At 43.5% G+C, this 12,740-nt stretch overlaps 1 protein-coding gene across 4 annotated transcripts in view; it reads right to left on the bottom strand.

The window, feature by feature from the left end:
• Positions 1–2,260: 2,260 nt before the first annotated feature.
• Positions 2,261–12,740, bottom strand: part of med15 (mediator complex subunit 15) — a 184,527-nt gene continuing 174,047 nt past the window's right edge. For all 4 annotated transcript variants that reach the window (XM_063031694.1, XM_063031696.1, XM_063031695.1 and 1 more), the window contains one exon: positions 2,261–2,586. In XM_063031694.1, coding sequence (XP_062887764.1) covers positions 2,450–2,586 — 137 coding nt within the window. In that variant the 3' untranslated portion in view covers positions 2,261–2,449. The remainder of the gene's footprint in view (positions 2,587–12,740) is intronic.

Here is a 12,740-nt window from a genome sequence, read left to right as displayed (position 1 = left end):
GGATTCCGACACCCGTCTCCGCGCTGTGATTCGGACACCCGTCTCCGCGCTGTGATTCGGACATCCGTCTCCACGCTGTGATTCGGACACGTGTCTCCGCGCTGTGATTCGGACGCCCGTCTCCGCGCTGTGATTCGGACGCCCGTCTCCGCCCTGTGATTCGGACACGTGTCTCCGCGCTGTGATTCGGACACCCGTCTCCGCGCTGTGATTCCGACACCCGTCTGCACGCTGTCATTCGGACACCCGTCTCCACGCTGTGATTCAGACACCCGTCTCCACCCTGTGATTCGGACACCCGTCTCCACACTGGGATTCGGACACGTGTCTCCGCGCTGTGATTCCGACACCCGTCTCCACCCTGTGATTCGGACACCCGTCTCCACACTGGGATTCGGACACGTGTCTCCGCGCTGTGATTCCGACACCCGTCTCCGCGCAGTGATTCGGACACCCGTCTCCATTCTGGGATTCGGACACCCGTCTCCACGCAGTGATTCACCTATCTCCACGCTGTGATTCATCCGTCTCCATGCTGTGATTCGGACACCCGTCTCCACCCTGGGATTCGGACACCCGTCTCCACTCTGGGATTCGGACACCCGTCTCCGCGCTGTGATTCGGACACCCGTCTCCACGCTGTGATTCACCCGTCTCCTCACTGGGTCCTTTGCTACCTATTCCACAACTGTGCCTATTACTGATATTGGGCACTGATCTTTGACTCAGCAACATTGATGCCAGTCTCTGCTAAGGCTGTCGGCTGTGAAAGTTTATAATTGGCAATCAAGGTCACTTCACATCACATCCCTAGCCTAAACAAAAGTCCTTTGAAGATTAATTTTTGGTTAAAACTTGCTTTTTTTTAAAAAAAGGAAAGAGTTATGTGTCTCCAATGACAATTATTTTTTCTGCTCCTTCCTCCTCACTGGAATTCACATGATATCTTTGTGTGGCTTTCCCTATTAGTCATTGACCTCAGCCAGAGATTACTCTCTGCTCGGTCATCCTGAATGCAGTTGTCTCTACGCAGTGGTTAGGAGTGGAAATGCTGATGATCTTTTCATATCCATTTGTCAGGATTATACAGGCCAAAGCTGTCCAAGGTGAGATCTATCAAGATCAGTGGACGCGGCAGGATGGCAGAGGGGAAGTTTGGGAGTCAGGGTGAGGGGAGTTCCTTTTGCAAGTCATTCCAGAAACATCTCTTACACCACATGTACACCTCCAGCCTGAAGAAAATCTCTAAAAATTGCTTTTTAAAATTATTTGTCTCCAAGGACGAGTAAGGCAGAACACACTTTGCACAGTCAGTTCCTGGCAAGAACAGGGAGACAAGGACCATGTAATCTGCTTTCAGTGATGTTGGCTTGAAAAGGAAGAATGTCTGAGATACCCAAAGAACTCGCTTTCAAATACTGTGGTAATTTACTCCATTTTAGTAGCCTAACAAATAAAAACATAGAAAATGTTGATCAACTGAAATGCAAATAAACTGCTGAAAATACTCCACAGCTCAGTCAGCGGAGAGAAGCCATTAACGTTTCAGCTTAATGAAAGCCACACAAGTTAAACATTGAAACAAGAACAAAATGTTGGAGAAACCCAGCAGGTCAGTTCCTCCAACAGTCTGTTTGTTAATCCAGACTACAAAAATACTTTTGTAGTCATTTGTGTCTCAAAGTTAAAACACCGGAAATACTTCAAGCTGCAGAGAGGGGGACGGGTTGGACAGAGCAGGAGTTGACTGATTTGTGGGGACCGAGAAAATCTGAGAACAGTGATTGATGGCGGTGCTGACCCAGCCGGGGTGAAGGCTTGTTAAGTGCAGCTCATCCCATTTCTGATGAGAGGTCAGTTTTTGAGCGCTAAATTTCTTTCTCTGTCCCAGGTGTTGCTAATCTGGTGAGAATTTGTACGTTAACTGCTGACGTTGCCAGTTTAATGTTCTTCCAGCACAGTATGCCCCAGCATTAGAGCAGGGATTAATCAGCTCATGTTCCCAAGTGGAGTTGAATGACAGTATGCACTCTCAGAATTTCACCAGACAGGCAATGACTACAAGGTCAAGCTGTAAATCCTTAGATAAATAAAATAAAACTATTAACAATTCTGTGGAAAACAATTTACTCCAGTGGTAACTTCACTGATACATTATTAAAAACAGGCTCACCCAGGTAACATATGGGAAACTAAAATCCACTTTGGGCTATAAGCAAAAAGACGGTCTGAAAGAAAAACAAAGACTGTAGATAATGTGTTGACTTTTTGATACATATTTTTATATCCAGCAATTACAATGGAAAGGTCCTGTGTATTTCAAGGTGACCAGTAAGAGAGATGAAAGGTGCAAGCCCTCCAATATATCTAGCTTCCTGATGAACCCATTGCAAGGCTGTTGGTTGCAGACTGGTTCAGCGGGAAGGTGCTCACACCTTGCATGAGGACGTCACGCAGCAGACAGGCACGCCTGCTTCACGCTTTGCGCCCAGGTGTTGAGGAGTGCAGTGACAGAGTGTTTATCGGGCAGCTGCAGGAGCCTGGATGTCATTGCACGGTGAACCATCTGCAGGAAGGGGTTGGCCTCTGCAACGGAACAGAAAGTATTTGAGAGTTGTCAATGCATATAGTTACACTCTCTAATTTAACCCATCATTCAATCTATTATCAATGTACATATATGTCACTAGATACAACTTGCAAGCATTTATGGAAAATATAAAATAGAATTTATGAAAAAATCTACACATAAAAACTGACAAACAACCAATGTGCAAAAAAAGACAAAAAGTGCAAATAAAAAATATGTAAATAATGCCGAGAATGTGAGTTGCACGGTCCTTAAAGTGAGTCTGCAGGCTGTGCAACCAGTTTAGGGTTGAGGAGAGTGGAGTTATTCGTGCTGTTTCAGGACCCTGACAGTTTAGGGTAGTAATTGCTCCTAAAACTGGTAGTGTGGGAACTAACTCTAACCTGAACCCTAAAGCATCTCTAATTTGCAAGTGGAAAAAAAGCCCGGATTCAGTCCAGGTCTTCTACGCACGTCCAATTATTTAATAACTGAAAACCCGAACTCACATCTGACAACAGGCTGAGACTGCACACGATCCTAAAGCTCATTCAGTTGATGAGTCAGAGTAACATGGGTGTGCACCTGTTGGTAAAATGACAGCTTCACTTCATCACACGATCCAGTACAGTCAGTGGTCACACTGTCCACTGAGACAGCAGTTAATACCACGCTCCTTCTTTGGAAGCATTACTAAATCTGCTTCCCGCCTTACAGTAAGAACACCTCCGTAGAAATATCTCCTTGCACAATCTCTAGCTCTTTTGCTAATGATCACAAATCTACATCTTCAGCCATTAGAAACAATTCTCACTCACTGTACCGAATAAACTTAATGATTTTGAATATTCTTTTTTTTGGAATTTATTTTTTTATTGAAGTTCATCATCAAACAAACATTTCCATAAGATGTATTTCAGATATGATATAGTCATATTTGTCACAAACCTCCACATAATATTTATCTAAGGTATATACTTATAGAAAAGAGAGGAAAGAAAGAACAAGCAAAAGGAGAAAACTATTTAAAGATTGCATGGATGAACTACAACAATTGTTCATCCCAGTTTGGCAAAAGAATAAATCAAGGAAGGTAGTGCACCCGTGGCTGACAAGAGAAATTAGGGATAGTATCAATTCCAAAGAAGAAGCATACAAATTAGCCAGAAAAAGTGGCTCACCCGAGGACTGGGAGAAATTCAGAGTTCAGCAGAGGAGGACAAAGGGCTTAATTAGGAAGGGGAAAAAAAGATTATGAGAGAAAACTGGCAGGGAACATAAAAACTGACTGTAAAAGCTTTTATAGATATGTAAAAAGGAAAAGACTGGTAAAGACAAATGTAGGTCCCCTACAGACAGAAACAGGTGAATTGATTATGGGGAGCAAGGACATGGCAGACCAATTGAATAATTACTTTGGTTCTGTCTTCACTAAGGAGGACATAAATAATCTTCCAGAAATAGTAAGGGACAGAGGGTCCAGTGAGATGGAGGAACTGAGCGAAATACATGTTAGTAGGGAAGTGGTGTTAGGTAAATTGAAAGGATTGAAGGCAGATAAATCCCCAGGGCCAGATGGTCTGCATCCCAGAGTGCTTAAGGAAGTGGCCCAAGAAATAGTGGATGCATTAGTGATAATTTTTCAAAACTCGTTAGATTCTGGGCTAGTTCCTGAGGATTGGAGGATGGCTAATGTAACCCCACTTTTTAAAAAAGGAGGGAGAGAGAAACCGGGGAATTATAGACCGGTTAGCCTAACGTCGGTGGTGGGGAAACTGCTGGAGTCAGTTATCAAAGATGTGATAACAGCACATTTGGAAAGCGGTGAAATCATCGCACAAAGTCAGCATGGATTTGTGAAAGGAAAATCATGTCTGACGAACCTCATAGAATTTTTTGAGGATGTAACTAGTAGAGTGGATAGGGGAGAACCAGTGGATGTGGTATATTTGGATCTTCAAAAAGCTTTTGACAAGGTCCCACACAGGAGATTAGTGTGCAAACTTAAAGCACACAGTATTGGGGGTAAGGTATTGATGTGGATAGAGAATTGGTTAGCAGACAGGAAGCAAAGAGTGGGAATAAACGGGACCTTTTCAGAATGGCAGGCAGTGACTAGTGGGGTACCGCAAGGCTCAGTGCTGGGACCCCAGTTGTTTACAATATATATTAATGACTTGGATGAGGGAATTAAATGCAGCATCTCCAAGTTTGCGGATGACACGAAGCTGGGTGGCAGTGTTAGCTGTGAGGAGGATGCTAAGAGGATGCAGAGTGACTTGGATAGGTTGGGTGAGTGGGCAAATTCATGGCAGATGCAATTTAATGTGGAGAACTGTGAAGTTATCCACTTTGGTGGCAAAAATAGGAAAACAGATTATTATCTGAATGGTGGCCGATTAGGAAAAGGGGAGGTGCAACGAGACCTGGGTGTCATTATACACCAGTCATTGAAAGCGGGCATGCAGGTACAGCAGGCGGTGAAAAAGGCGAATGGTATGCTGGCATTTATAGCAAGAGGATTCGAGTACAGGAGCAGGGAGGTACTACTGAAGTTGTACAAGGCCTTGGTGAGACCACACCTGGAGTATTGTGTGCAGTTTTGGTCCCCTAATCTGAGGGAAGACATCCTTGCCATAGAGGGAGTACAAAGAAGGTTCACCAGATTGATTCCTGGGATGGCAGGACTTTCATATGAAGAAAGACTGGATGAACTGGGCTTGTACTCGTTGGAATTTAGAAGATTGAGGGGGGATCCGATTGAAACATATATAATCCTAAAGGGATTCGACAGGCTAGATGCAGGAAGATTGTTCCCGATGTTGGAGAAGTCCAGAACGAGGGGTCACAGTTTGAGGATAAAGGGGAAGCCTTTTAGGACCGAGATTAGGAAAAACTTCTTCACACAGAGAGTGGTGAATCTGTGGAATTCTCTGCCACAGTAAACAGTTGAGGCCAGTTCATTGGCTATATTTAAGAGGGAGTTAGATATGGCCCTTGTGGCTACGGGGGTCAGGGGGTATGGAGGGAAGGCTGGGGCAGGGTTCTGAGTTGGATGATCAGCCATGATAATAAATGGCGGTGAAGGCTCGAAGGGCCGAATGGCCTACTCCTGCACTTATTTTCTATGTTTCTATGTCTATGTACAAGTAGGGAGTAATCTCTTTTTTTATAACATATTCATTGGTTTGTGAGAATAAACCAATGAGGTGTTATGTAGTTAAACCATTTTTCCCAGTATTAATCAAATTGTTCCAATTTATGATTAACAGATGCTGTTATCTTCTCCATTTTGTAAATATCCATTGTAATTTCCATCCAAACATTTAAAGTTGGGCTCTCCTGTGATAACTATTTCCTGGTAAGGGTCTTTTTACCGGCCACCAGCAGTACATTCATTAAATATTTATCTCTTTTCAACCATTCTTGAGGTACATACACAAAATATATGGTCTTACTCTCTAAGGGTATTTCACATTTAAAGATGTATTGTAGGGCATTATGTATTCCAATCTAATAGTCTTTAATAACGGGGCATTCCCAGAACATATGATAATGGTTTGCATTTTGATTTCCACAATTTCTCCAGCAAACAGGGAGGTTACCGTCATAATGGGATTTCTGAGAGGGTGTAATAAAATACCTTATCAAGTTTTTCCACCCGAACTCCCTCCGTTTCTGTGAACTGGTACACTTCCACTGATACCTCCATATTATTTTCCATTCTTCCTCAGATATAATTATCCCTTCTTCTTTCTCCCATTTTGTTTTAATGTATGAAGCTGAATGTGTTTTAAGATTTGACAAACCCTTATACACACTTGAAATTATTCTACTACCATTATCCGAATTATATGCTTTTCTAAATAGCTCTATCAGACATGTACTTGCCTTGGTTACATTTTTAATCATCCTATTAACATACTGTTGCATCTGTAAATACCGGTAAAAGTCTTGTTTTTCTAGTAAGTGTTTCTCTTTGAGCATTTCAAAACCGAACTGTGTTCCTTCTTTCATTATATTGCAAATAGCTGCTATTCCTTTAGCTGTCCAGTCCTTAAATCTAGCATCCAGTTTATTTGGCGTAAAATCAGAGTCATATGCACACCATTTAAGAATTGCAATATCTCCCTCTAGTTTATATTCTTTTATAATAGTTTTCCATATTTTAAGAGTCCATTTCACCCATGGGTTATCAACAGTATTTATGTACCTTTGTAGGTTGTTATCAGCCAAAATTGCCTGTATGGGGATGGAAAGTATCCTCTCCTCAATGTTTTTCCATTGAGCGTCATATGATGGGTTGCACCAGCATATCACAGCCTCAACTGTGCTGCAAAATAATAATCTCTAAGAGAAGGTAGGCCCCATCTCCCCTTTTCCTTGGCTAATTGCAAAGTTTTGAGACGAACTCTAGGGCTTTTACCTTGCCGTATATATCCTGATAGCATCTTGTTCCATTCATTGAATTGATTTTGATTAATCTCTATTGGTGGGTCTGAAAGAGATATAGTAGTCTGGGCAGTATATTCATTTTAATAGATTCAATCCTTGAACTGAGACCAAGAAAAGGAATGAGGTTCTATCTTGTTATATCTTCCTTAATTTTTTTTATATGTAGGCTGATAATTGCATTCTGATAATTTTGCCAAGTCTTTTGGCATAATGATGCCCAAATATTTGAAAGGCTCTGTTTGCCATGCCCAGGAATATCTACTTTCAATTTCTCTCGTTGGACTATAGTTATATGAAAGTAATTGGGTTTTATCTATGTTGATCTTGTATCCTGATAATTGACCATATTGTTCAAAGGATTGCATCAATTTAGGTAAAGAGTATGTTGGTTGCCCTAGATAGATCAGAATGTCATCCGCATACAGGCCAATTTATGCTCCGTCCGGTTAATAGTTATTCCCCTGATATCTTCATTTTGTCTGACGTATTGAGCAAATGGTTCCAGATATAATGTGGAGTAGCGGTGACCGTGCACAACCCTGTCTCGTGCCCCTTTCTACGGTAAAACTATTTGATAAATATCCATTGATTTTAATCCTAGCAGTATGGTTGTCATACAGTGCCTGTATAGTTTTAATAATTGTGTGATTTTGAATATTCTATCTAGTCATCCAAGTGTAACCCCAATCTCTCCTCTGTCTACAGACAACTAAAATCTAACTCTTCCAATAACTCAAAAGCGGTACTGCAGATGCTAGAAATCTGAAGAAATTACAGATAGCAATAAATACCTGACAGGTCAGACGGAAGAAAAGACAATGGCTTGAAATGTTGACCAGCCTAATAAATCTCCTTCTCACTTCTAAACTGTGATGACCAGAAATGAGTCCAACACTCCAGCTGCAGCTTTAGGAAATACTCATGACTTAGTCTGTACTCCATGCGTCTATGAATATAAGCAAGGATTCTGAGTGCGAAACAAAGCCAACACAAAAGCCAAGGAGAGGGCATATAATACAGCAAAGATCAATGGGAAGTTAGAGGCTTGGGAAGCTTTTAAAAACCAACAGAAGGCAACCAAAAAAGTCATTAACAATGTAGAGATGGAATACAAAAGCTAGCCAATAATATTAATGAGGATACCACAAGTTTCTTCAGATATATTAAGAATGGATATTAGACCACTGGAAAACAATCCTGGATAGATAGTAATGAGGGACAATGAAATGGTGGACAAACTGAGTAAGTATTCACTGTGGAAGACACTAGCAGTATGATGGAAGTTCCAGGTGTCAGGAAGCATGAGGTGTGTGAAGTTACCATAACTAGACAGAAGGTTCTTGGGAAACTAAAAGGTCTGAAGGTAGATTATTCACCTGGACCAGATGGTGTACACATCAGGGTTCTGAAAGCAGTGGCTGAAGAGATTCTGGAGGCATTAGCAATGACCTTTTAAGAATCACTAGATTCTGGAATGGGTCCAGAAGACTGGAAAATTGCAAATGTCACTCCACTCTTCAAGAAGGGGGAGAGGCAGAAGAAAGGAAACTATAGGCCAGTTAGTCTGACCTCAGTAGATGGGAAGATGTTGGAGCCAATTATTAAGGATGAGAACTCAGGGTATTTGGAGGCACATGATAAAATAGGTCATAGTCTGCGTGGTTTCCTCAGGGGAAAATCTTGCCTGCCAAATCTGTTGGAATTCTTTGAAGAAGTAACTAGTAGGATAAAGATAAGGAGAATCAGTAGATGTTGTGTACCTGGATTTTCAGAAGGCCTTTGACAAGGTGCCATACACAAGGCTGCTTAACAAGCTACGATCCATGGTATAAATGGAAAGATTCTAGCATGGATAAAGCAGTGGCTGATTGGCAGGAGAGAAACATTGGGAATAAAGGGAACCTTTTTCTGTCTGGCTGCCAGTGGCTCGCTGTGTTTCACAGGGGTCTGTGTTTTGGCCGATTCTTTATACGTTATACGTCAATAATGTGAATGATGGAATTGATGGCTTTGTTGCAAAGTTTGCAGACAATATGAAGATAGTTTTGAGGAATTAGGGAGGCTACAGAAGGACTTTGACAGATTAGAGAATGGGCTAAGAAACAGCAGACGGAATACAGTGTCAGGAAGTGTATGGTCATGCACTTTGCTAGAAGAAATGAAAGGGTTGACCATTTTCTAAATGGAGTGAAAATACAAAAACTAAGGTGCAAAGGGTCTTGGGAGTCCTTGAGCAGGATTCTCTAAAGGTTCATTTGCAGGTTGAGTCTGTGGTGAGGAAAGCTAATGCAATGTTAGCATTCATTTCAGGAGGACTAGAATATAACAGCAAGGATGTAGTTGAGACTTTATAAAGTGCTAATGAGGCCCCCCTTGGAGTATTGTGAGCAGGTTTGGGCCCATTATCTTAGAAAGGATGTGCTGAAACTGGACAGGGTTCAAAGGAGGTTCACAAAAATGATTCCAGGATTGAATGGCTTGTCATATGAGGAGTGTCTGGTGGCTCTGTGCCTGTATTCACAAGAATTCAGAAGAATGAAGGGTGACCTCATTGAAACCTATCGAATGGTGAAAGGTCTTGATAGAGTGGATGTGAAGAGGATGTCTCCTATGGTGAGAGTGTCTAGGACCAGAGGACACAACCTCAGAATAGAGGGTGTCCTTTTAGAACAGAGGAATTTCTTTAGCCAGTGGATAATGATTCTGTGGAATTCTTTGCCACAGACAGCAATGGAGGCCAAGTCATTGGGTATATTTAAGGTTGATAGATTCTTTATTAGTTAGGGCATGAAGGAATACAGGAAGAAGGCAGGAGATTGGAGCTGAGAGGAAAATTGGATCAGCCATGATGAAATGGCGGAGCAGACTTGATGGGCCAAATAGCCTAACTCTGCTCCTTCAGATATTGTGCAGATACAGACCAGCTTCCCTCTCCAGCTTCCCATTTAACACTGAACTATTCAGTATTAAATACAGACCAGCTTCCCATTTAACACTGAACTATTCATATACAGACCAGCTTCCCATTTAACACTGAACTATTCAGTATTAAATACAGACCAGCTTCCCTCCCCAGCATCCCACTTAACACTGAACTATTCAGTATTGAATACAGACCAGCTTCCCATTTAACACTGAACTATTCAGCTGTCTGCCCAGTTTACCACCACTGTTCTACAGCACATTCGACTGTGCTGCCCCATTTGAGCTTTGAAGTATTTGTGAATTTTGAAGTTTATGCACCTTGTAGATAAATCCAGGCCATTAACAGACTGAGAAAAGCAAGTGAAACCAGGTGGGGGAGGGGTGAAGTAAAGAGCTGGGGGGTTGATTGGTGAAGGAGGTACAGGGCTGGAGAAGGGGGAATCTGATAGGAGAGGACAGGCCATGGAAGAAAGAAAAAGGGAAGGAGCACCAGAGGGAAGTGATAAGGGGAGAGGGGGAAACGGGAATGGATAATGGTGGGGGGGGGGGGGTGTTCGAGAAATTGATGTTCATGCCATCAGGTTGGAGGCTACCCAGGCAGAATACAAGGTGTTGTTCCTCCAACCTGAGTGTGGCCTCATCGTGACAGAAGAGGAGGCCATGGACTGACATGTCGGAATGGGAATGGGAAGAGGAATTAAAATGGGTGACCACTGAGAGGTCCCACCTTTTCTGGTGGATGGATCCAAGACCACTGGATACAGTAGATGACCCCTACAGACTCACAGGTGAAGTGTCCCACCACCAAGCACATCTCCTCTCACCTCCCACTTGCTGCTTTCCGCAGGGAACGCTCCCTGCATGACTCCCTTCTCCGTTTGTCCCTCCCCACTGATCTCCCTCCTGGCAAACAGAACAAGTGCTACACCTGCCCCTACATCTCCTCCCTCACTACCATTCAGGGCCCCAAACAGACCTTCCAGGTGAGGTGACACTTCACCCATAAGTCTGTTGGGGTCATCTACTGTATCAGGTGGTCCCGTTGTGGCCTCCTGCATATCGGGGAGACCCGACAGAGATTGGAGACCACTTCACCGAGCCCCTACACTTCATCCACCAGAAAGAGTGGAATCTCCTAGTGGCCACTCATTTTTAACTACTTCCCTTTCCAACATGTCAGTCCATGGTCTCCTCTACTGTCGATATGAGGTCACACACAACTTGGAGGAAAAACACCTTATATTTCATCTGGGTAGCCTCCAAATCGAAGGTACAGACATCAATTTCTTGAACTTCTGGTAATGCCTCCCGCCCTCCCCTTCACCGTTCCCCATTTCCTCTGGTGCCCCTCCCACATTTCTTTCTTCCATGATCTGTCCTCACCTATCAGATTCCCCCTTCTCCAATCAACTTCCCCTCTTCCCCTCCCCCTCCCACCTTGTGGTTCTTCCTCCCCTCCTCCTCTGACTCCTCATCTCCCCCCCCCCCCAGTCCTGATGGCCCGAAACATCCACTGTCCTTTTCTCCAGAGATACTGCCTGGCCTGCTGAGTTCCCCCAGCATTTTACGTGTGTTGCTTGGTTTTCCAGCATCTGCAGGTTTTCCCTTGTTTCAAATTGCTCACAATGAGGCAGGTTTCAGGTATTTTGGCAGCCACGGGCAAGTTGCTCGGGATCATTGTGGACTGCAGAATCCTGCCCACTGTGGAGAGTCCAGCACAGATTCAGTGGGGTGTTATGTTTTCACAGCACGCAGGACTTCACAACGCTGGTACAGCACTGTAACCAGTCAGATGGTTTCTGTAATTGAACGTGCAGGATGAGGCAGTACAAATATAACAGACAGATGGAGATCTGATTAACCTGCTGCTTCCAAACAAGAGAAAATCTGCAGATGCTGGAAATCCAAGCAACACACGCAAAATGCTGGAGGAACTCAGCAGGCCAGCCGAAGGGTCTTGGCCCAAAATGTCGACCGTCCTCTTTCCCACAGACGCCGCCTGACCTGCAGAGTTCCTCCAGCATCCTGTGTGTGTTGCTTCCAAACAAGAAGGCTCTCGCCAAGATTAAAGATTAGCTCTACTTGTCACCTGTACGTAGTAAAATGCAGCGTTTGCGTCAAATCAATTCAGCAAGATTGTGCTGGGGCAGCCTGCAAGTTGACCACACTTCTCACACTAACATGGCATACCCACAACTCACTAACCCTCACCATACATCTTTGGAATGTGGGAAACCCACATGGCCACGGAGAGACATACAAAACTTCTTACAGACAGTGTGAGAATCGAACCCCGTCACAGTTACAACATTACACTAACTGCTATGCGACCGTGCCACCCCAGGGGCTGGAGATCTGTTCACAAAGCGAGTTACCTCTGTAGGATTGCGGGTGAAGGTGATAGCTTTGGGAACACAAATGGTCGGCAGAGGAATTCCATCTACTAATAACAAGTTTGTTGATAGAAATGACCTTTGAAGGATGTGACCCCAAATGATTGGTGAAAACAAGATGAGAAGGGGTCTCAGATTGTATTGTCAAGATGTAATAGATAAATGCCAATATCGTACGACACAGGAGCAGAATTAGGCCATTCTGTCCATCAAGTCTGCTCCACCATTCCATCATGGCTGATCCTGGATCCTACTCAACCCCATACACCTGCCTTCTCACCATATCCTTTAGTGCCCTGACCGATCAGGAAACTATCAATTTTCGCTTTAAATATCCCACAGACTTGCCTCCACCACAGTCTGTGGCACAGCATTCCACAGATTCACTACTCTCTGGC

The sequence above is a fragment of the Mobula hypostoma genome, chromosome 23 (genome assembly GCF_963921235.1).
Source record: "Mobula hypostoma chromosome 23, sMobHyp1.1, whole genome shotgun sequence".
NCBI lineage: Eukaryota > Metazoa > Chordata > Chondrichthyes > Myliobatiformes > Myliobatidae > Mobula > Mobula hypostoma.
Note: the sequence above shows the minus strand (reverse complement) of the source record. Positions and strands in the feature narration are given on the sequence as shown.